Here is a 26,006-nt window from a genome sequence, read left to right as displayed (position 1 = left end):
GCATGCGCACCATGGTTGGGAGAACGAAGCGGCCGAAGATCACACTGCGCAGGTGCGAGCGGTTGCTGACCGCACTTCGCATGTGCGGGGACGCACAGAGCATCACAACGTCGACGTGATGACGTGCCCGAACTGCGGCACCGCCCATTTAAAGCGGCAATGCCCTGCAAGAGGCAGGCACTGTCTCAACTGCAAGAAGCCTAGCCATTATGCGGCCTTGTGCAGGTCTGCACCTCCGATAGTGGGCCTGCGATCCCAGTTCCAATGCAGATGCGTTCGAAGTGTGCAGCAAAGGCTGCTGGATTTGGAACCTGATCCCGCCACGGATCCAGAAGACGACTGCCCGGAGTCCCCCTATCAAGTGGGCATCATTACCATGCATGACAAGGCCTCCTCGCATTCAGCAACACACACACCCATCCTCCATGTGGATTCTGCGGACGAGTGGCATGCAACAGTACAAGTCAACCATTGTAGCATCTGGTTCAAGCTGGACACCGGTGCTTCAGCCAATCTAATCTCCCAAGCAGATCTTGCTCGTATCCAAAGGCAGATTCTTCCGCCAGCGTGCCAGCTGCTTGACTACAATGGCAATGCCATCACTGCGTTAGGGTCCTGTCACCTGCATGTATCCAACAAGACCACTTTGCGGTTTGAGATCGTCAAGTCCGGCAAGGCTTCTCTGCTTGATGCCCATGCATGCAAGCTACTCCATCTCGTCCAGCGCGTACATGCCATGTTCTCTGCCAACACCACTCTTCAGGCCGACATTGATGAGCTACTATTGCAATACCCGGATGTGTTCAGTGGGAGTGGCATGCTGCCATACCGCTACAAAGTTTTGCTCAGGTCTGATGCCACGCCCGTAGTCCATGCGCCACGCCGGGTGCCGGTGCCTCTAAAGGACCGTTTAAAGGTGCAGCTGCGGAAGCTCCAAGATCAGGGGATAATATCTAAGGTGATGGAACCAACTGACTGGGTCAGCTCGATGGTCAAGAAGCCCTCTGGAGAACTGCGCATTTGTAACGATCCCAAGGATCTGAACCATAACATTATGCGGGAACGCTACCTGATCCCGAAGCAGGAGGAGCTGACAAGTGAGATGGCACATGCCAAATTCTTTACAAAGCTGGATGCATCGCGTGGCTTCTGGCAGATACAACTGGACGAGTCCAGCAGGAAGCTCTGCACGTTTAATACACCTTTCAGAAGGTATTGCTACAACCGCATGCCGTTTGGTGTTGTTTCGGCCTCTGAAATCATTCATCGAATAATGGAACAAGTGCTAGAGGGCATTGAGGGTGTGCGAGTTTATGTTGATGACATCATCATATGGTCCACGACCCCGGAGGAACATATTTCCCGTCTGTAACAAGACTTCAGACGCATACATGCCAACGGCCTGAAGTTAAACAAAACCAAATGCTCCTTTGGCTTGTCATCAATTAAGTTTCATGGCAACCTGTAACTAGTGGGGTCCCTCAAGGATCAGTGTTGGGCCCGCAGTTGTTCACAATTTACATAGATGATTTGGAGTTGGGGACCAAGTGCAATGTGGCAAAGTTTGCAGACGACACTAAGATGAGTGGTAAAGCAAAAAGTGCAGAGGATACCGGAAGTCTGCAGAAGGATGTGGATAGGTTAGGTGAATGGGCTAGGGTCTGGCAGATGGAATTCAATGTTGCCAAGTGTGAGGCTATCCATTTTGGGAGGAATAACAGCAGAATGGATTATTATTTAAACGGTAAGATGTTAAAACATGCTGCTGTGCAGAGGGACCTGGGTGTGTTGGTGCACGAGTCGCAAAAAGTTGTGTGCAGGTGCAACAGGTGATTAAGAAGGCTAATCGAGTTTTGTCTTTCATTGCTAGAGGGATGGAGTTCAAGACTAGGGAGGTTATGCTGCAATTGTATAAGGTGTTGGTGAGGCCACATCTGGAGTATTGTGTTCAGTTTTGGTCTCCTTACCTGAGAAAGGACATATTGGCACTGGAGGGAGTGCAGAGGAGATTCACTAGGTTGATCCCAGAGTTGAGGGGATTAGATTATGACGAGAAGTTGAGTAGACTGGGACTGTACTCATTGGAGTTTAGAAGGATGCGGGGGGATCTTATTGAAACATATAAAATTATGAAGGGAATAGATGGGATAGATGCGGGCAGGTTGTTTCCACTGGTCGGGGAAAGCAGAACTAGGTGGCATAGCCTCAAAATAAGGGGAAGTAGATTTGGGACCGAGTTTAGGAGGAACTTCTTCACCCAAAGGGTTGTGAATCTCTGGAATTCCTTGCCCAGTGAAGCAGTTGAGGGTCCTTCTTTAAACGTTTTTAAGAAAAAGTTAGATACCTTTCTAAAGAATAAAGGGATTCGGGGATATGGTGTACGGGCCGGAAAGTGGAGCTGAGTCCACAAAAGATCAGCCATGATCTGATTGAATGGTGGAGCAGGCTCGACGGGCCAGATGGCCTACTCCTGTTCCTAGTTCTTATGTTCTTATATGTTCTTATGTGATCAGATATCCCAGCAGGGCGTGCAACCGGATTCGGACAAAGTCAAGGCCATCAACACTATGAAGACCCCAGCAGATAAAAAGGCGGTCCTCCGCTTACTGGGTATGGTAAATTTTTGGGGGAAGTTTATTCCCAACCTCGCATCACACACCACGGCTCTCAGGCATCTGGTGAAGAAGTCCACCAATTTCCAGTGGCTACCCGCAAATCAAGCAGAGTGGCTCGAGTTGAAAGCGAAGCTAACCACCCCTCCTGTTCTAGCTTTTTTTGACCCAGCGAGGGAGACTAAAATCTCCACAGACGCCAGCCAGGACGGCGTTGGGGTGGCGCTCCTCCAGAAGGACGACACCTCGTCCTGGGCTCCAGTGGCCTACGCGTCAAGGGCCATGACCCCCACTGAGCAAAGATATGCACAGATAGAGAAAGAATGCCTGGGCCTTCTCACTGGCATTGTGAAATTCCACGATTATGTCTATGGTCTCCCAACCTTTACAGTAGAGACGGACCACAGACCCCTAGTGCACATCATACACAAGGCCTTGAATGACATGACGCCCAGGCTCCAGCTCATTCTCCTTCGTCTCCGCAGGTATAATTTCGAACTGGTTTACACACCTGGAAAGGAGCTAATCATCGCGGATGCCCTGTCGCGTGCCATCACCTCGCCATGTGAGCAGGTTGACTTCATACACCAAATTGAGGCACAGGTGCAACTGTGTGCCAGCACCCTCCCGACAGCCGACGAACGACTCGGCATTATTCGAGAAGAGACCACCAAGGATCCTGTTCTGCAGCGGGTCATACATCTCCTCACGAATGGCTGGCAGAGAGGGCAATGCCCCCAGTTCTATAATGTAAAGGATGACCTAACAGTTGTCGAGGGGATCCACCTTAAATTGGATCACATCATCATTCCTTGCAGCCTCCAGAGCTTGGTGCTCACGCAGATCCACAAGGGACACCTCGGTATTGAGAAGTGCAGGCGCAGGGCCCGGCAGGCTGTCTATTGGTCCGGCATCAATGAGGATATATCAAACATGGCCCTCAATTGCGCGACCTGCCAGCGCTTCCAGCCTGCTCAGCCCAAAGAAATGCTCCAGTAGCACAAAATCGTAACCTCTCCGTGGTCTAAGGTAGGAGTTGACCTTTTTCATGCTGTAGCCAGTTAAAATGGCTAACTCCCGATTTAGAATGGCCAACCCCGATTTAAAAAAGGTGAACGGAAAAGGCTGAAGGGAAAATCAGCCAACAGGACTAAAACAAGCAGCTGCAGGTAAAACTGTGTATTCGCCTCTGGGGAGGCCAGACAGGATTGATATCTGCAGCCATCAGCATAACAAAACACCAGCCATCTGAATATTAATTAGCAATCCCTGGGAACAGTGTGCAACAAATTAGACACACAAAGCCAACCCAGACTTTTTGGCGCCAACAGGAGCCTACACAAAGAGAAGTGAACGACCACCCCAAAACCGCCCATCGATCAAGGAATCGCTCCAGCATTGGAGAATATCGAACCAAGTGATTGGGACGAAGTCCAATCACTTGGAGCCAGGTACAGGGTCCACCCCGAAAGGCGGTAAGCCCCTGGGGACTATAAGAATAGAGTCCAAGTTCAAATCGACCCTTCATCACCCTGCTGCAACCCCTGCTGCCTTCTGCTGACCTTCTGCAACAACCGCTCAAATCGTAAGTTTTACTTCAACGCTCACTACGAGACAGGCACTCCTAGCTATAATAGGCGTGACTACGTCCTTATAATTGATTATTTCTCCAGTTACCCCGAGGTGGTGAAATTGTCCGACTTGATATCCAGGACTGTCATCATAGATTATAGAATTTACAGTGCAGAAGGAGGCCATTCGGCCCATCGGGTCTGCACCAGCTCTTGGAAAGAGCACCCCACCCAAGCCCACACCTCCACCCTATCCGCATAACCCAGTAACCCCACCCAACACTAAGGGCAATTTTGGACTCTAAGCACAATTTTACACGGCCAATCCACCTAACCTGCACATCTTTGGAATGTGGGAGGAAACCGGAGCACCCGGAGGAAACCCACGCACATACAGGGAGAACGTGCAGACTCCGCACAGACAGTGACCCAAACTGGGAATCGAACCTGCGACCCTGGAGCTGTGAAGCAATTGTGGTAACCACTATGCTACCGTGCTGCCCTAAAGTCATAAAGACCTGCAAGGAGGCATTTGCCAGGCATGGTATCCCGCTCACGGTTATGAGCGACAACGGTCCCTGTTTCTATAGTCAAGAACGTTCTAACTTTGCAAAGCAATACCAGTTCCAGCACATCACCCCGAGCCCGCATTACCCGCAATCTAATGGGAAAGTCGAAAAAGGGGTCCATGTCATGAAGCAGATGCTCTGTAAGGCTGCGGACTCAGCTTCGGACTTTAATCTTGCTCTTCTGGCGTACAGGGCAGCCCCTCTGTCCAACGGTATGTCTCCGGCACAGCTCCTGATGAATCGTAACCTGCGGACGACTGTTCCGGCCATTCATGTACCTGACTTGGATCACCTTCCAGTGCTGCAAAAGATGTAGCAAATCAGAAACCGACAAAAGCTGACATATGATGCTCAAGCTACTGATCTGCCCGTGCTCTCTCCGAAGGATGCAGTTCGCATCAAGTTGCCTGGTGGAGGCTGGTCAGCTCCAGCTGTGGTTGTTCGACAGGTTGCTCCCAGGTCGTTTGTGGTTCACCTGGCTGATGAATCCATTGTCAGGTGCAACAGAAGGGCACTACGCAAACCTGCCTGCCTTCCACTGGATCTCACGTTCCCAGATGCTGTTATGCCTTATCCGGACACCTCGCTCCACGAGGCTACCAATCTGGCTGCATGCCAGCCTGTCAAGACACCATCATCCCCACCTCCACCTCTCAGGCGGTCAACAAGAATCCGACGACAGCCCCAACGCCTGGAGTTATAAATAGTTCCCTTGTATATATATCATGTTTATGCACGCTAGACACCTTACATGTACATATGCATTCACTCACCAATTGCTGTAAATAGTTACTTCTGTAAATATGTCGTATATGCTCTTAGCAACCAACAAATTCTTTTTTAAAAAGGAGGATGTCATATTCATGAGGTAAAAGCAGGCAGTGACAGACACCCAGGTGAGCCAATCAACATACAGAACAGAACACAACCAATCACCAGACAGAACACCAGAGTGGGGCTTCCAACTATAAAACACACGAGGCATCAGCACTCTGCCTCTTTCCACTGGTGACAACTGTGGTGACAACTGTAGTGACAGTCAGGGTGTACATATCATTCAACCTTCTACACGTGGATCAGAGCTAGCCTGGTCTAGATAGTTAGAGTTAGTTTACTTAGAGTAGTAGAGAGTCAACCCTCAGGCAGCTGTGTGCTTTGTTACAGAAGTTCAATAAATCTTATTGAACCAATGCCTACGTTTGGTGTACGTTTTATCGTTTATCTGCATCGTGTTGCAGTCCGTGTTACCCCAGGGTGAATAACACGACAGGGATCATTTCCAGGGTAACTGAACCGACTGACTGGGTCAGCTCAATGGTGGTGGTTAAAAAACCCTCTAGAGACCTGCGCATCTACATTGATCCCAAGGATCTCAACCAGAATATAATGCGTGAACACTACCCCATCCCGAAGGGGGAGGAACTCACCAGTGAGAAACATGCAAGGTTTTTCACGAAGTTAGATGCGTCACATGGATTCTGGCAAATCCAGCTGGATGAGTCCAGCTGAAGGCTCTGCACCTTCAACATGCCATTTGGCAGGTACTGCAATAACCGTATGCCGTTCGGCATCGTCGCGGCCTCGGAGATATTTCATTGCATCATGGAGCAGATGATGGAGGGCATCGAAGGGGTTCGTGTGTACGTGGACGACATCATCATATGGTCCACGACCCGTGAGGAGCATGTTTCCTGTCTCCAGCAGGTATTCCGCCGTGTCCACGACAATGGCCTGAAGCTGAACAGGGCCAAATGTTGCTTTAGCATGTCGACACTCAAGTTCCTAGGAGACCAGATCTCTCAGCAGGGCGTGTGCCCCGACACAGACAAGGTCAAGGCCATCGCAGCCATGAAGGTGCCGGAAGACAAGAAGGCTTCCTGGGCAAGGTCAATTTTCTGGGCAAGTTCATCCCAAATAGGGCCTCACACACCACGGCCCTACGAAACCTGGGGAAAAGTCCACTGCCTTTGAGTGGAAGACGGCCCATCAGGCAGAGTGGTTGGAGCTGAAAGCCAAGCTCACTACTGCACCCGTATTGGCATTTTTCGACCCAGACAGGGAAACAAAAATCTCGCTAGATGTGAGCCTGGAAGGCATTGGTGCGGTCCTGCTGCAACGCGATGACACCTTATTCTGGGCACCGGTTGCCTACGCATCAAAGGCAATGATGCCCACCGAACAAAGGTATGCACAAATCGAGAAGGAATGCCTGGGCCTTCTCACTGGCATTCTCAAGTTTCACGACTATGTCTACGGCCTGCCAGCATTCACAATCGAGACGGATCACAGGCCCCTGGTCCACATTATCCACAAGGACCTTAATGACATGACGCCTCTGTTGCAGCGCATCCTCCTCAAACTCAGAAAGTATGACTTTGATCTGGTCTACACGCCTGGCAAGGAACTCATCATTGCGGATACACTGTTCCACTCCATCACCGTGCATAGTGAACCACTGAACGTCATCTGGCAAATTGAGTCACAGGTTGAGTCACAGGTGCAGCTGTGTGCTAGCACCCTCCCGCCACCTGATGAAAAGGTGATTTGTATCTGTGAGGAGACAGCCAAAGACCCCCTCTTGCAGCGTGTTATGCAACGCCTCGCCAATGGCTGGCAAAAAGGGCAGTGCCCTCAATTTTTAATTGTAAAGGACGACCTGACGGTGGTTGATGGCATCCTCCTCAAGCTGGACCGGATTGTAATTCCACATAGTCTCCAGAGCTTGGTGCTCCGGCAAATCCATGAGGGCCACCTGGGTGTGGAAAAGTGCAGACGCAGAGCCAGGCAGGCTGTCTACTGGCCCGGGATCAGCCACGACATCGCGAACATTGTCCTTAACTGTGCCACCTGTCAACGCTTCCAGCCAGCGCAGAGTAAGGAGACACTTCAGCAGCATGAAATCAAAACCTCTCCATGGTCCAAGGTTGGCATCGACCTCTTTCATGCAAATGGTCGTGATTACATGTTAATCATTGATTATTTTTCCAATTTCCCTGAAGTCGTGAAGCTCTCAGACCTCACATCTCGGACCGTCATCAAGGCCTGGAAGGAGATGTTCTCCAGGCATGGTATCCCACTCACTGTCATGCTTGACAATGGCCCGTGCTTCAGCAGCCATGAATGGTCTCTGTTTGCCCAGTCGTATCAGTTCAAACACGTCACTTCCAGCCCACACTATCCGCAGTCGAACGGAAAAGTTGAGAAAGGGGTGCACATAGTGAAGCAGCTCATCTGCAAGGCCACGGAATCTGCGTGTGACATTCACCTTGCGCTGCTTGCGTACAGGGTGGCCCGACTGTCCACTGGCATGTCGCCGGCTCAACTCCTGATGAACAGGGACCTGCGAATGACACTTCCAGCCATACACTTGCCCAACCTGGATCACCTCCCGGTGCTGCAAAAGGTGCAGCAACTCCGAGACCGGCAAAAACAGGGCTATGATGCTCATGCCGCCGATTTTCCCGTGTTATCCCCATCTGACACTGTTCGGGTCAAGATCCCTGATTGAGGCTGGTCAGCTCCAGCTGTCATTGTTTGACAGGCTGCCCCCCGCTTGTATGTTGTGCGTCTAGCTGATGGTTCTGTTCTGCGACGAAATAGGCAGGCAAAAAGTTGCCTGCCCGCAACCACATTCTTCTCCATTTCCTTCTGTTGTTTTGCCACCTCCTGATACCTCAACTCACGAGGCCACCAGTCAGGCTTCAATCCCGCCTATCAAGGCGTTGTCCCCACCACCACCTCTTCGGCGGTCGACCAGGATCAGACACAAGCCACAGAGACTGGACTTATGAACATTTGGGCTGTTTGCTATGTTCTGTGCAACTCGCATTAGACAGCTGTTTTCACAAGTACATATGTTCACATCCACTGCATGTATATATGTTAATATTGGCCTATTCTTGTAAATACATTCACACATGTCATCCAAACATTTTAAAAAAGGGGAGATGTCATGATATGCAGACACCCACATAATGATATACAGACAAGCAGCTAATGGACACAGAGAACAGGGCAGGACCAATAAGCAGGCAGGACACTCAGGGGTGGGATCTGACTATAAAAGACAGGAGGCACTCACACTCCACCTCTTTCCACTGATGAACATTTAGAGAGTCAGTCAAGAGTGTACTGGGGTTAGCAGAGAGTCGAATTCACAAAGAACTGTGCTAACTGTGCTATTAGTTCAATATACCTGATTGAACTAACTTCAAGGTCTGGAGTATCTTTCTGATCAAAAATGCATCCAGTTACATCCAGTGTTAGATCAGTGTATCTAACACAACACTTCCTCTGCTGCTCGAAATTTCCATTCAAAAGCTCCACCTGCAGATCCGTTGACCACTGGGTGGGCAGTGCTGCCCCCTTGCCCTCTGCCATCTTAACCTGTGGCGCACCACAAAAACTGTCATGTTCCAGCTGCTTTCTCTTTCTCATGGCGCTCCTTGTCCTCTGATCCATCCACCGATCTCACCTTTTGCACTCAAAAGAATCCTTTCCGGTGGAGAAGGACCAACAAAATCTACCTTGAGTGGGAGCTACCAAATGTGCGACCACTCACTCCATGGCCACCGCCGGAAGTCACTCGTGTTTTCTTGACCTACCTGATGAAGTTCACCAGAGCCGGGAGCAGTGATGGGAAACTGGCATACTGGCTGACGTTGATATTTTCATCACCTCCGTCTCCATTCAGACCCAAGTGATTTCTACCACTCCAGCCTCTGATAGCCAATTGGGATCACAAGTCATTTTATTGTTATGGGCTCCGATTATATGACTGTAGGTTTAGAGACTGATCAGTTTGAGCAGATCCCTGAACAGCAGGAATCTGCATAATGGAGAAAATGTGAGAGAATATCTAAGGCAAACCTGAAATTTGTAACAGAAATGATTATACAAAACTTGAAGCTGATTTTATTTGCAAAATCCCTGCCTGTAATCTCTGGCAAAGTTAACATTATTTCAGTATGAGTTATCAATGTATTCATTATGGTGAGTATATTACGAATTAATGTGTCACACTAATCTGTTGTGGGGGGTTGGTCTGATTGTTCTCTTATAAAATGAAGGATTGCAATGATAACAGTGAATTGTCATACAAAGAAATTCAGTGCTTCCAGCATGACTTGACTGATTAACAACCACACAAGATTTCCCACATAAGTGGTGGTGATCTCTGATTATCATGTAAGTCAGACACTGCATAGTACCACCTGCTCAGCTAGATGGATGTTGGGACTTCACAGAGAAGAAAGATCGCTGAATGAGCGTGGTGCCACCTGGTGATGGAAGCTATCATGTAGCTTCTGCAGCTTCCCTGCTCTTATTCCATTAAATTTATTTCTGTATATATTTTGTTGGAACAACGAGAGGTTGTTATTCCTGTTCTCACCCAGGCCCGAATTCTGGGAAACATAAGTACATCCCATGAATATCATATCACACTATTCATCCCTGATCAGCCACCTTCCTTTGCATAAGATTTTTTGGACCAGAAACTGCAGGGTTCAGTGCAACATTCAATCAACTATCCATTCAAGAATCAACACAGGTGATCCTGTTCTTAGTGGTCCGCTATTGCACAGCATTACTACGGTACTCTCAACCTGAGGCTCATTTCTAATTTGAAGGGTCAGCCAAGATCCAAAGGAACAACCATGCACTCAAATTAGCTAGGTATGCTGGAACTTCAAGAAGCTTTTATTCATTATGAAACTTTCTTTTTCCATGTGTGATATGAATGTATTGTGATCAACTTATACACAACTGATCGTTTAAAATGAGAATACCAACACAAAATATTACATTTCTTTTTTCCAATTAAGGGACAATTTAGCGTGGCCAATCCGCCTAACCTTCATGTCTTTGGATTGTGGGGGTGAAACCCACACAGACACTGGGAGAATGTGCAAATTCACATAGACAGTGAACATGGATCCTCAGGGCCATTGGCAGCAGTGCCACCGTGCCCCCTTGCATTGTAATATCTGACAGTATTCTTTGTGTAGAGAGACTGGGAAAGAAATTCTGCACAAGAGTCTTCTCCAAAGCTTGATTTTTCTTTTGTTGCTTATTCTCTGGTTCCTTAACTTCTCCATCTTCTCCACCAGTTTTTCAAAATCTGGTCATAAAGTTACGAAGCATTTCATAACTTGCCTTCGGGGTATGATTTAAAGCTTATGGTGATGCACAGGGATCTTATTATTTCAAGCTATTAAATATAGTAGTAACCTTGTTAACTGACCATGTGATGGGGAAGTAACCAAGTGCTTTAAATGTGTACACTGATGCCCAGCCAAATCAAGCCTAATGCTGCCTGTTCTTACAAAGCAACTTAATTTGCAATGAATATACAGTTTGAAACTGTTAGAAATTGCCAGCCACCAAAATGAAGACTATGGGCGTGATCTAATAGCCTCATCGTGCCCAATCTGGTGGAGTAACAAGGCTGATGAATCTTGTGAGATTCTCGACGCTTGAGATGTCTCGCAAGATTCATCCGAATCTCATAAAATGTCACGATCTGGATCTCACCCTCGCTGGACAAAATCCAGATTAGAATATTTAACTTAGCCGTACAGCTCATTTAAATATGCTTGCGCCTTATTCTCTTGGGGCCCGGGAACTAACTGTCTCGTCAGCGAGGCCTGGACCAGGCACCGTTTGTATTGGTCCACACGAACATAGACCAGGCCTAACTGCAGTTGGGGGACACCCAGGCCTTTGTAGATCCGTGGGTGGTTGGAAACAGGGCAGGGTGGCCCTCTGGCACCTGGGCACATTGGCACTGCCACCCTGCCAAGGGTCTGGGCCTGAGGGGGCCCGTACCCATGAAAGGGGGGTATGAAAGGTGGGGGGGGGGTGAAGGGTGGGTATGAAGGGACCTAATAAAGGTTGGGGGTGAGGGGGTCAAGTGTGCGGTCCTGAAAGGGGTGGGGGCCAAAGGTGATGGCAGGTGGAGAGGCCTGAAAAGGAAAGGGGCCCTCAGCGACCCCATAGTGGGGTATCCCCACTTAGGGGGGGGGGGGGGGGGGCGGGGATAATGCCCATGTGTGCAGGGGGTGGCATTGCCTGTGGGTGGGTTGGGGGGGGGGGGGGGGAACGACCCTAAAGCTCACCTAGAGATTAGGGCACCCTTTCAAAACAGCGCCCCGATCTCGGTGGAGCCGTTCTCACTGACGGGTTCAGCTCCACCAGTTTTGAAAATATTTCTAAGTGTGGGCTAGACTGGGTAGAAATTCTCCAAGGCCCCAAAAAATCACTAAGTATGGTTGAGTAGCTGTGTGGATCTCAGCCAAAAAGCCGCCGAGAAACACCCTTCCAAACTCACCCAAAATGACACTTATTGTGGTGGTAATGTTGTTGGAACCAGTCTGATTCAGTTTATGAAGTTCCCTTTATAATTTTGTACTTTGTGGGTGTTTATTGTTAGTGCCACTCTGCAAATGGAGCACTTTTGGAAGACTCGCTGTTATTTGGTTAATATTGAAACAATCTGGTGTTGTCCTGATCAGATGAGGTCAAACGTACTCACTTACTCATGGGAGACCCTAACTTGTGGGCAACAAAAATAGGGAAGGCTCATTCGAAAAGGCAACCAACACATCGATAGACTTTGATGTGCAAAATGTGCAGAGGCAAAGCCTAGGCACGGACGGAATGCACAAACCTCCAACCTTCAAGCACAACCTACCCCACATGTGGCTAGGATCTGAAGATAGTGCAACTTATCCATCTCAGCTATCTCAGAATCCATCAAACTGGAGTAGGAGCAACTCATCCTCGATCATGAGGGACTGCCTAAGATACCGACAATCGATTCTGAAATGTTGGCAATTGATGTGCATGTACATGTTTCAGTCTGATTTCCTGAGACCACCAAGTCATTTAGGTTGGGGGACTGTTAGTCAGGTTTCTTTATATACTGAAGGAAAATATGGCACACGCTGGAAATGCAGGGAAATACTTAGCAGGGAAAACCACATTTCCCTGTGGAGAGAGAAACAAAGTTAATGTTCTAAGTCTAAATGACCTTTCATCAGAACTGAAAATGTAAAGGTTTAACAGGTTTTTAAAAAAAATTACAGAAGCAGAAAAAGAGAAAGTGAGGGAAGACCTTTTGTTGGAAAGGGTACAAGGCAGAAGAGATTGTGGGCAACGGGGCAAAAGGGATGATGGGCAAACTGAGGTGGCAATGTAACAAGCAAATAAACAAGAAATGTAAATGAGAGATAAACAGAATTATCGCCCCCTGCCCAAAGAAATGAATTCAATATTACGGCTGGAGCGTGCAAGTGCCTAGAAGAAGGATGAGGTGCTATTCCTCGAGCTCATTAAACTTGGCCAGATTCTGCCTTTCCTGGATTTCTACAGCTCAACATCAATATTAAGGGAACATTGGAACTGTTAATAATCTTTATTATTGTCATAAATAGGCTTACATGAGCACTGCAATGAAGTTACTGTGAAAAGCCCCTAGTCACCACACTCCGGCGCCTGTTCAGTTACACTGAAGGAAAATTCAGAATGTCAAAATTACCTAATGGGACTTGTGGGAGAAAATCAGGGCAACCAGAGGCAAACACGGTCTCCATAAATAAGCACCATAGTGAACAGCAAGCCCGGTACTCGGTGACAGGTAGCAAGCATTACCCGGACATTTAATTCGCTGTACCAAACTCTATTTCCTGGAGTCACCCGGGCACTAAATGGGTTGTTCCCAGTAGTATTTCCTGGGGTCATCGGTACAACACACCCTCCAGTGTCAATACGTCTCGACAAAGGTATCGGGTAACCTCTGCAATTGAGGACAAATACTTTAAATGTTTTATTAAATTTAATTTAAAGATTGTTTTTACATTTCATTTCAAATACGGCAATATAATTTTAAAATTGACGTCATTGCAGGAAATACGCTCCAGCGCACGGACGAATGAAAGAGCGAGTGCGGTGACGTTGGTCGCAACGTGAGCCAATGATGCCATCCGCAGCTTTGGGGAGGGAGGGGCAGAGCGGCACGCGGAACGGAGCACGCGCAGTGTAAGCCGGGGCGGCAGTCCATGCAGCTGTGATAGGAGCCGCACGCGGAGCGGAGCAGGCGCAGTACGAGCCGGGGCGGCAGTCCGAGCAGCTGTGACGGGAGCCGCACGCGGAGCAGGCGCAGTGTGAGCTGGGGTGCCAGTCCGAGCAGGAGCAATAGGGGGCCACACGTGGAGCAGCAGGCGCAACAGGTCGGTTGTTACGGTCGATGACATTGTGCCGGCGGCTCGGTCCGGGATCAGTTATTTATATGACATTGATGGTGTTTTGTAAGCCAAATGAATATGAGGCACAGACCGTATGGAGCTTGTGACCCTGTATCCACTTCAGCTATACAGGCCCCGGTTAGACCACACCTGAGGAGATGCCCTTGGAGGGAGTGCTGCTGAAATTTAATAGAATAATACCTGGGATGAGATTGTAACATATAAGATTGTCTCTTTGGAGTTTATAAGCTTACGGGGTGATTTGATCAAAGCTTACAGTATATTAAGGGGAGCAGGTCAGACGGAGAGAAACTATTTTCTCTGGTTGGGACGTCTAGGGCGCCAGACACCCAGGTTCCATTCTGGCCTTGGGTAACTGGAGTTTGCACGTTTTCCCCTGTTTGCATGGGCTTCCTCTCACAACCTAGTGTGGTTCCAGGGAGAGGGTGGGGAGCAGACATAGGTAGGGCCCTCTTTCAGAGGGCCAGTGCAGACTTGATGGGCTGAATAACCTCCTGCACCAAAGGGGCTCTTTGGTCTCAGGCTGCGGGTACTGTCTAAAAATTAGAGTGACTTTTAAGATGTCAAATTAGGAAATACTTCTTCAGACAAAGAGTGGTTGCATTTTGGAATCCTTTGCAAACAACAATTACTGCAATGCTGGATCAGTTATTTATATGACATTGATGGTGTTTTGTTAGCCAAATGAATATGGGGCACAGATGGATGTATCTAGTTATGTTGGTCAGTCATGATCGACCAAGGCTGGTTTAGCCCAGTTGGCTGGACAGCTGGTTTGTGATGCAGAGCGTGGGTTCAATTCCCGTCCTGGCAAATGGTTATGAAAGCCCCTCTTTTTCAACCTTGCCTGTGATGTAGTGATCCTCAGGTTAAATCACCACCTGTCAGCTCTCTCTCCCTCAAAAGGAGAAAACAGCCTATGGTCATCTGGGGACTGCAGCCAGTTTATTTTTATTCAGATCAACCATGATCTAACTGAATTGCAGAACAGCCTCGGGGGCTCAAATGGCCAATTCCTTTTCTGTTCAATTCCGACACCGTTAATGGGGTTGATTTTCACCAAGGTTTCCTCCTCTGCTGTAAATTCTGTGGAAATCCCAGGGAATTTACCTCTCCATATAAGGATGAGACAGATGGTGACCCTCTCCCATGATGGACCAATGTCAGGATACATTGAGGAGTGGAGGAGGAAGGGCAGCCACTGGGGCAGTACTGTTGGCAAGATTCTGGAGACTCTTGTCTGCTCTGGCTACTCTAAGGGGCAGAGCTGTGCAATTCTGTGTGTTTCGATCATTAGTGAATCGATTAGACAAGAGGATTTCAAATTGGGTTAGCTTGTGGAGAGGACTAAAGGAACTACCTGTTTATTGACATACTATCATTGCTGCTGTCTATGAGCTTAAAATGCTTTCTGATTGTTCTTTTTTTTTCATTTTCAGCTTTTATAATTCAGGACATTGGTTGTTCTGGAGGTGCAGGAGCGATGTTGGGGAAAAGTGTTGTCAATATTTTCATGGGTTTGCTGTGATTTTGCTAGTATTGACTTGGGAGAATTTAGTGGGGGATTGAACAAGTTGAATAGCAGAAAGTCAGCAAGTGGTGGTCATAATTACGAAAATATAATAGTGAGTTGACTTTTAGTGTGAAACATGCTAATAGTTAATTTATAAACCAACAAGGTTGACTTGTTAACTGCAAATGTGGATGGAGAAAATTATGTATCAGAATTCTGAGTGGGGTATGTCTTGGCCTCTTGAGTGTTACCTACTATACATGAAGTTGTATGTATAAACTTGAATGCTTTGCTCAACATAATTTCAGCTAATGGTGTACAGTTCAGAAAATTCTCTAAAGCAGCAGTTCTCAACTGCAGCCCATTGATCAGAAATATTAAACTTGGGGCTCCGTTCAAATGGTTCTTTACTGTGAGGTGCCAGAAGTTGGGTACCTTGCAATGATGCACTCGGGTAGCTATGAAAATAGATGGAAAAGTAATGGACCAGAGTTGCATTATCTTTCATATCAAGGAGACAACAACAAGAATGATTGGCCAGAATGGAGTACAAGAATGGGGAAGTCTTGCTGCAACTTTACACGGTGCTGGTGAGCCCACATCTGGAGTACTATGAGCATTGGTTCCCTTATTTAAGGAAATATATTATTTATTGGAGACGGTTCAGAGGAGGTTCACTAGGCTGATACCTGGTATGGAGTGATTGTCTTATGAGCACAGGTTAGACCGGTTGGAATTTAGAAGAATGAGAGATGATCTCATTGAAATCTATAGGATTCTTAAGGGGCTTGACAGGGTGAATGCTGAGAGGATGTTTCCCCTCATGAGAAAGTCTAGGACCAGAGTCTCAGAATAAAGAGGTGCCAATTTAAGAGTGAGATAAAGGGGAATTTCTTCTCTGAGAGGGTTGTGAGTCTTTGGAACTCCTTGCCACAGAGAATTGTCGGGGGAAAGCCCTTATGTTTATTTAAGGCTGAAATAGATGGAATCTTATATAAAAGCAAATTATGGTGATGGCGGATGCAGGAATCTGACACAAAAACAAAATGCTGGACAATCTCAGCAGGTCTGACAGCATTTGTGGAGAGAGAACAGAGCTAACGTTTCGAGTCTGGATGATTTCTTGTCAAAGCTTTGTGTTTAATTCACTGCCACCTCTCTACCGTGGGTAGATTCTTGATCAGTAAGGGAATCCAAGGTTACGGAGAAATGGCAGGAAAATGGACGCGAGAAATATTGGATCAGCCATGATCCTATTGAGCAGTGGAGCAGGCTCAAGGGGATGAGCGGCCGACTGGGTCTTATGGTTAATGTTAATCAGCCATCAATTAAAGGAGGTGCAGATTTGAGCTTTCTGCAACCCGTTTTGCCACAATTTGTCAGACACATTGGGTGGGTCCTTTGCTATCAGTATAACAGGTGAAGGACCCTAGCATGGGGTCAGATACACATTTTAGAAGAGGTAAATCTAGAACATTAATATTTATTTCATCTGCAAATTTGCTTTTCTCAACATAAGTTTTTGGGCTTTTTTGTGATTTTTTTTGTGTGTCTAAGCCTAGAAAAGTAACACGAAGAGCCACGATACAAGAAGGTGGCTCGCCGCTATCCTTTCTAGGGCAAATAGGGATGGCCAATAAATGTTGGCCTAACCAGCGATGTTCATATACCACAAACTATAGCTCAGCCTAATATGGTTTCAGTCCACACAATATAGTTCACTTTTAATACCCTCTGAAATGACCTAACAAGCCACTACGTTCAAGCAGTTTAAAGAACGTGGTCTTTTGTGGTCATTAGGATATGCATAAAATGTGGCATCGTCAGCTGTGCTCACAGCCCACAAACCAATTAAAAATCCAGAACCAGATCTTGTTCTCTGGGTATGCATCGTTCTTTATTTGAATTTGTTTAGCCATAGAGCGGTTTAATGTGTATGGAATTATCGGTCATATATCTATCTTTCCCAAGTTTCCCAGTATACAATATAATGGCGTCACCAGTGCACACAACGTTCAGCTTTCTGGTTTTGGGGTTAAATAGGATGGGTGCAAATTAATGGTCCCCTGAAGAGGTAGGAAGAGGGCATGAGATTGGGCAGCAGTGCATGGCATGGAAAATCCACTGCCTTCCCACCTCTTTCTGATTTCAAGTCCGGAGTGGGAAGTTTTGAGTGTGGCCTTTCCGAAAAATGCAAATAGGGGCCCTTAAGTGGGCAATTAATGCTTCATCACATTGCTGCTGCTGGCATGGATCTCACCATGTGGGTAAGGGGAGGGTCTATCATCAAGTTAGTCTGTGATCCATTAAGGGAACTGGTATCGGGAAGAGGGTACTTTCTGAAAGCCCTTTCCTTTGACCCCATTTCTCCCACCGGCAACCCCTCCCACCCTCACTTAACAGTCTCCAGGGATCCCTGGTGCAGACCAGTTGAATGGCTGGCATTTCTCATGGGTGGGATTTCTGGCCCACTGGGGAAATCTTGCAATTTAACAACTCCATGAACCCAGGTGGCAGGATTCCCACCGCCGTTTGGAGACTTAGTTTGCTTGGGAGCTCCTTTACATTGGGTGGACGAGGGTACCGCAGTTTAGTTGGCTGACATTGGGCCCCTTTGCTACCCTCGTCAAATTCCACCTGAAGATTCCCCATCCAGTCCCAAGGTAATTCCGAAGTTCAGGTTAAATTTCCAGGAAATATTGTTGTTGACATATGTGATCCATATTGCTTCCATTTCTGTTTTGAGATGATTGCATTTCATCTTTCTGTATTCTTGGACAGCAGTGATGTGAAGTGTTTCCTTTGTTACATTTGTCTCTGACAGTAGGAGATATTAAAGGTGCAGCAACACTTCCAGAATTGTTTTGTTGATTATTTTTATTTAAATTTAGTGTTCTCAATTCTTTTTTTTCCCAATTATGGGGCAACTTAGCACGGCCAATTCACCTACCCTGCACATGTGCAAACTGCACACGGGCCGGGATCGAACCCGGAACCTCAGTGCTTTGTTTTGTTGATTAAATGTGAGCAGCTGCTGGTAACAATGGTTCCTCCTTTACTCAAAAGCATGTCGACCTGATATTTCTTGTTTGATTTCTCTTAAATTCTCTCTAGAAAATCAAGACCCAAGGAAGTTTAATTCGGAAAAGTAAATATTTATGAATTCTTGCCTTCCCTCATTTTTCTGCCATTGCTACCTGACACCTTGCAAATTCTACATATTCTTGCTACTGTTTTCTTTGAGATGCGTATTTTTACTGTTCATTTATTTTACATGTAGGTTATTTTTTAAAATATTTGTATTAAAGGTATTTTACCTGAAACATCAGAAGACCAAACCTGAACAGAAACTGCAGGCCCCCAACATTCCTGTCACCAACACCCCAACCCACCCTGCTGTCTAATTTTTTCCCCCTATTCCCTACCTCACTGACCTCTCAATTCCCCTTGAAGAAATCAATGAACGGTTTACACCTCCGGGTGGACACTTGCAAGGCGAACCTAGCTGTCTCCAAATGCAGGAATTCTGCCAAGTCGCTCACCCGTACCACCGGCTTTGGCGGCTCTTGAGTCCTGCCCACACAACAAGATCTGTCTCCGGGCCATCACGGGGGCAAAGGCCAATACGTCGGCCTCTCTTCCCACTTGGACTCCCAGTTTTTCCGTCACGTTGAGTATCGCCACCTCTCGACTCAGGGCCACCCCCATTCCCAGAATCGTGGACATCACATCCGAGAAGCCCTGCCAGAACCCCCTCCGCCTCGGACACAACGTGTGGACGTGATTCGTGCCCCCACCCCTCCTGCACACTGCCTACACTGTCCTCCACCCTGCGAAGAACCGGCACAACCTCGCACACGACAAGGCCTTGTTCAACCTCTGCAGGACTTCTTTCCACGTCCCGTCCTGCACCTCTCCACCCAACTCCTCCCATTTTACGCTTAATCGTATCCACTGGTGCGCCCTTTCCCTCCGTTAACTCACTGTAGATGTCCGACACTCCCCCCCCCCCCCCCCCCCCCCCCCCCCCCCCCTCCCAGTGTCATCCACCGACAGCAGCTTGTCCTGCAACACCGGGGGCGGCACCCCTCGTCTCACAAAATCCCTCCCTTGCAGGCAACTGAAACCATTCCCTTTGGGCAACACTGGTGGTTCCTCCAACTCCAGCAAACCTGCCCCCAGTAAACAAGCCCCTAAAGTACTCTATCCCCACCTGCAGCCACCCCTGGAACCTTGTATCTAACCCCAACGGCACAATCCTGTATCGGCTCCCCCAACGACCTGCCCTCTAACCCAAAATGTTGCCTGCACTGGCTCCACACCCGCAACGCCGATGTCGTCCGAGGTACCCCAAACCCGTCCTGTTCATCTGGACGCTTGCTATCGCCGCCCTGTACAGCGGCCGACTCCAATCCACGAACCCCTGGCCAAACCCGAACTGACCCAGCAATTCCAACAGTCCACTCGATTGAAGGCCTGCTCTGAATCCATTGCCACGATTACTTCTACGTCCTGTCCCTCTGAGGCCATCATACCAACATTAAGCAGCCTATGCACATTCGTCGGCACCTACCACCCTTTCACAAATCTCATTTGGTTCTCCCTTTCACATCCGGCACGCAATCCTCTATCCGTGATGCTAACACATTCGCTAACGACTTTGCATCAACATTAAGCAGCGATATTGGGCTGTATGACCCACACTACTTATCTATCTTCAAAATGAGAGAAATGGATGTCTGTGCAAATGTCGGGGAAGCCCCCCCCCCCCCCTGCTCTTGCCTCATTGTACATCCTCACTAGCAGAGGCCCCAACTCTGCACCAAACCTCCTGTAAAACGTCACTGGGAACCTGTCCAGCCCCAGGGCAATGTGTGTCGCACCAATGCCTCCCTCAGCCTGATCTAGGCCCCCGATTCCTGCACCCTCTCCTCCTCCACTCTGGGGAACTCCAACCCGTCCAGAAACCGTCTCATTCCCTCTTCCCCAGGTGACAGCTCAGACTTATACAGCCTTCTATAGAAAGCCACAAATCCCCAATTACCTACCATGGGTCTAACACCACCTTGTCCCTCACCCCAGCATTCTCCCTCGCCACTGCCTGCTTCCTCAGCTGATGGGCCTGCATCCTACTCGCCTTTCCCCCTTACTCACACATTGCCCCTTTGGCCCTCCACAACTGTCCTACTGCCTTCCCCGTGGACACTAACCAAACTCTATCTGGAACCTCTGTCTCTCCTTTAATAACCCCTCCTCTGGCGTCACCAAGTACTTTGTTCCATCCTCAGAATCTCATCTGCCAGATTTCTCTCCTCATTCCACACACTCCCTACGCATCCGAATCAAAATAAATTCACCCCTAATTACTGCCTTTGTCAAATCCCAAATTTCTTTACCCGTCAGTCTGGCCTCAATAAAAGTCGAGATGGATTTGCAGGTACAGCATTAGTTATTTTATTTAGCTTGCAAGCTTGATTCATTTCACAGAGGCATAAGACACATCCAGTCTCCTACACCCCGGAAAGCGAATGAACAAAGAGACAAAGGGATCTCTGCAAATCAATTCAAATGGTATCAAGTTTCACGTACACGATTCCGATAGGTCATCCTATACCCCTCCTGACCTGGTCATACATTCTGATTAGCTCACTTCCAATCCCTTCCTCTGGCCCCTATTACCCAGCATCCTTTTCTCCTCCTTTGGTGGACACACCTCCTCCTTGCTTTGCCATGCGGTCTGAAATCCTTTGTCTGTGAACTCACCAGAATGAGACTGGCCTATCTCTACATTACAGTAAGTAATATCTCTAAAGTAACTATTTTATATCACATTCGTCACCTTAAGTGCTTGCCACAGCGTGGCGGCCATGACCTCGCCCTTGTCATTCCGCTCCACTTAGCTTCGGATGGCGTCCCTCATCTTCTCACACGTCCCCTCATCACCAACAACCCCATATCCAACCTCCACTGTGGCCGTTGGGCCCCCCCTTGTGTCACCCCCAAATCCACCCAGTGCAGCGCGTGGTCGGAAACCACGATCACCGTATACTTTGAGTCGGCCACCCCCGCCAGCAGCGCCTTATCCATCAGAAAGAAATCGATCCAGGAGTATACCCAATGCACATGCGAGAAGTACGAAACCTCCTTCGCGTTCTGCCTCCCAAACCTCTATGGGTCCGCGCGCGCCGCCCCCCACCCCCACCGCCACCACCATACAATCCGACACATTTGATGATTTAGGACTCGGATCCAGAGCTGTGTTAAAATTGCCTGCATTTGCGTTATTAATCAGAAAGATTGCTACGTAATTCATGTACAAAGAACAAAGAAAAGTACAGCACAAGAACAGACCCTTCGTCCCTCCAAGCCTTTGCCGACCATGCTGCCTGTCTAAACTAAAATCTTCTACTCTTCTGGGGTCCATTTCCCTCTATTCCCATCCTATTCATGTATTTGTCAAGATGCCCCTTAAACGTCACTATTGTCCCTGCTTCCACCACCTCCTCCGGCAGTGAGTCTCTTGACTATCCAAGCTGTCTATGCCCCTCATAATTTTGTAGACCTCGATCAGGTCGCCCCTCAACCTTCTTTGTTCCAGTGAGAACAAACCAAGTTTATTCAACCTCTCCTCATAGCTAATGCCCTCCATACCAGGCAACATCCTGGTAAATCTCTTCTGCACCCTCTCTAAAGCCTTCACATCCTTCTGGTCGTGTGGCGACCAGAATTGAACACTATACTCCAAGTGTGGCCTAACTAAGGTTCTGTACAGCTGCAACATGACTTGCCAATTTTTAAACCCAAAGCCCCGGCCAATGAAGGCAAGCATGCCGTATGCCTTCTTGACTACTTCTCCACCTGTGTTGCCCCTTTCAGTGACCTGTGGACCTGTACACCAAGATCTCTCTGACTGTCAATATTCTTGAGGGTTCTGCCATTCACTGTATGTGAGATATTTTTCCCACATGATGTTTTTGTTTCATTAATCATTTTTTGATTAAGTATACAGAAGTTTCAGTGTTTGAGTTTTCGAGAAATTCAGCTCAAGGAAGGGCGACACGGTGGTGCAGCGGTTAGCATTGCTGCCTCACGGTGCTGTAGAGCCGGGTTCGATCCCGGCTCCAGGTCACTGTCCGTGTGGAGTTTGCACATTCTCCCCGTGTTTGCATAGGTCTCACCCCCACAACCCAAGATGTACAGGGTTGGTGGATTGGCCACGATAAATTGCCCCACAATTGGTGAAAAGAAATTGGGCACTCTAAATTTATTTTTTAACAATTCAGCTCATGGAAGCAAATATTTCTGGCCAATGAAACAGGTCAGTGCTCAGATTGCCTGGTTGCTGTTATTCCTTTCAAAACTTAAAGATGCAGCAATCTGATTAAATGATTAGTCCATTCAATGAGCAAAGACAACTCTGAGGCATCACAAATTTCATAAGAATTCTAATCTATTGAAAAAGAAGAAATCTGTGATTCATTGAGGTCAAATACTGATATTTTTCAGTTGCCTCGTTTGAACAAGTGAAATGTAATATTCTTGTATTCATATTTGCCTCTGATCAAATTCCATGCTTTACAAATAATCTTTTGCATTGTGGCAAAGTGCCTTTTCATTTAGCCTGATGAAGCATAGGTCTAATGCTGTAATTATTCTATCTGATCTTGCAGGTTTCTAGAGTTGGTGGATGTGAACATGGTGGTTGAAGGTAAAAGGTTTTCTGGGAAAGGTAGAAAGGCACCACCTGGAAAGGGCAAAAAGTTCAGTGAATCTAAACATTTTTCATCAGGTAAGATCTTGGCATGTTTGGAATATAATATGTGTAACAACCTTCACCAGGTTTGGTTTAAACCAGAAATGAAATTTAACTCCCCTTCCACGTCCTGATGCAATTTATTATATATTAAACCACATATTAAATGATTCATTTATTAAATGTTATGGTCTTGGAAGAGAGTCCTCCGTATAGCAATGTGAAGCTTTCTTAAGTTCACAGGTGCAGATGATTGAATTGAGTGCAAATAAAGCAAAACTATTTGTCTTGGCAAAGTTTACTGGCAAGGACAATGGATCTGTTGGTCATGTCTAAACAAACCATTGCTGGCATGGTCTTTTATTTCAAAGGAGTACTTTACATTTTTTTAAGCCCCTGTTTGCCATTGTCTTCAACGACAAACCCAAATTCTACATATAACCACACAAAATGTGTCTAATGCCTAATTTTAGTAGCCCTCAAAAACTCCTATCATTTCCTTCAATGTGCTATCTCAACTACCATCCTAAAATCGTCAATTTTCTTATCATAGCTCAATGTCCCTGCAACCCGTTTCCCCAAACCACTTTATTCATTTCACACCATTTCTAAACCTTCCACAAGCTAAGAAGCTTGCTCCCACAAACTACAAGGCCTTGACTACCATAATCCATGCCACAAAAGATCCACTTTACAGGCTATATTCACTGACACACTAAGCAATGCTGTGTGGGTGATGAACTAGTATATCAAAAGTATCAAGCATTCATTTTCTGCCCATCACATCATGCTGTCTCATTTTCTGGCTTGCAGGTTTCACAATCCTAATCGCCTAATATCTGTGTAACTCTCAAAAATCCACCAAACCGGAAGCTTGAATGCTCAAATTATTCAAAAGAAATAATCCTTTTAGTCTCTCTTGTACTCCTTCAACTGAAATTTCTGATGTCAAAAATAAGGTTTATAAACTCTGTTTTGTGGTTATGGTAGTCACGGTAATGCAGGGTATTTCACTATTTGTAATTTTAAATTAAAAGTGAAGGAATTTGGTGGTTTTACCTTTCTACTCCACTGTCTATGAAAATACTTCAACGTGATTGGCTGCTTACCCTGTTTGTTAACATCACTGATGCTGGTTACTTGGAGATCTCTTTGATTTAGCGACAGACTTAAAACTGCTGTCATATAAAGAGAGGTCTGTGCCACAGAGGTTGCTAGGTCTTTGCAAACTTTTTTCATTGCATTGCTGCTGACTTAAAAGTCCAGCCAATGTGTTGATGTCTAAAAATAATCCTCTAAGATATAAAATGCGATTACTTGTAATAATGAATGCCCTCGGCTTGGAATTGCATTCATGATCTCCCAGTGCATGTATTTTCCCGGAGTATGTCATCTTCCACCATAAAAGCGACATTTAATTTTTCCAACAAGTTGTGTTTGTTTGAAAGTCAGATCTGTGTAGTTTTATTTTTGTACAGAAAGGACACAAAAAAGGCCATTTGCCCTAAATGTTCTATATGAAGTTCCTCCCATTCCCCTTCATCTCTGCATGTTCAATACTTTCTCCTGCCAAAGTTGGTCTTACATCACTTGCTTGAAGCATTATGCAAACAAACCACTGGTGCTTAGTGTACATTAACCTGTTGTTTTGTGTTGATTGGACCGAATAAACTGTAGAAGTTTAAAACTAGGGGCATTATATTGTACTAGAAAGTACAGTTATCAATGTGACTTTCTTTTGTCCCTTAATGTAGATTCTGCCACGCGTAAAAGATTCAAAGGTGGAAGTGAGAAAGGCAAATCAAAGTTTATATCTCAAAAGTATAAGAAAGGGACAGAAACAACTAGTCCACACAAGTTGGCAAATGCTACTGGAAAAGCGAATGTAGCAAAGTTTAAAGGAAAGCAGCAGACTGGAAGTAAAAGGAAGCAGTTGGCTCGAAATGAAGAAGGTATTTTTTAGCTGATTGTATTTCTTTTGGGTTGGGATTTCCTGTTTCGTTAAGCAAATCTTCAGAATGTAAACAAAAATAACTGCTACCTTTTTTTAACTAAATTTTAGAAATCTCTTTTTTGTGTGTGCAAAATATATTTCAAGCTTTGTCTAATTTGACCATGCCTGTAATTTATCCCTTTTTAAATTATACATATTTTCTTCAATTGTTTTGGGTTGGCATTCCAAACCTTTCCATATGCGTCAATAAAAACAGTAGAAGAAATGTCCCAATTATTGGACAGTTGCTTAGAAGTGGCAAAAGCCAACCAGTTATTGGTAGCAACCTGTTTTCAAGCCATTTGCAGATTTAACTGATTTTGTTAGAAAGCACTGCTATTTGTCAATCTTGTTTTTATGTTCTGGAAACATTTATATTATTATGTAAGGATTGGGGCCATTGTACCTTACTTGCGTGCTGCACCTTGCTGACTTAGCAGTTTATTACACCACTGAACATAGGTATGGATCTCTACATGTTGATGTTTTGATCTTGGCTTTGCCCTTCCCAGATTCAATGATTTTCACTATGGAGAACAAAAAAAAAGTCATGTTGCTTTTGGCCACCTGAGTAGCTGCGTATCAACTGTAAAGTCTTTGTTTTGGGAAGGCGTGAACAAATTATCAGCTGTGTTCTTAACCTTCAAAGAATGTTAACGTTATTTTAATTTTTTTTTTTTTCAATTTAGCGTGGCCACTCCATCTACTCTGCACATCCTTTTTTGATTG

At 46.5% G+C, this 26,006-nt stretch overlaps 1 protein-coding gene across 3 annotated transcripts in view; it reads left to right on the top strand.

Moving 5' to 3' along the window:
* The first annotated feature begins 13,805 nt into the window (after nt 1-13,805).
* The window catches only part of pum3 (pumilio RNA-binding family member 3), a 51,637-nt gene continuing 39,436 nt past the window's right edge, over nt 13,806-26,006 (top strand). For 2 of the 3 annotated variants that reach the window (XM_072516886.1, XM_072516884.1), the window contains exons 1-3: nt 13,806-13,982; nt 23,202-23,320; nt 25,039-25,236. In XM_072516886.1, coding sequence (XP_072372987.1) covers nt 23,227-23,320; nt 25,039-25,236 — 292 coding nt within the window. In that variant the 5' untranslated portion in view covers nt 13,806-13,982; nt 23,202-23,226. Of the gene's footprint in view, nt 13,983-18,657; nt 18,680-23,201; nt 23,321-25,038; nt 25,237-26,006 lie in introns of those variants that run through there. The other variant, XM_072516885.1, reaches the window with a different exon arrangement.

Source organism: Scyliorhinus torazame, chromosome 9 (assembly GCF_047496885.1).
Source record: "Scyliorhinus torazame isolate Kashiwa2021f chromosome 9, sScyTor2.1, whole genome shotgun sequence".
In the NCBI taxonomy this organism is placed as follows: Eukaryota; Metazoa; Chordata; class Chondrichthyes; order Carcharhiniformes; family Scyliorhinidae; genus Scyliorhinus; species Scyliorhinus torazame.
Note: the sequence above shows the minus strand (reverse complement) of the source record. Positions and strands in the feature narration are given on the sequence as shown.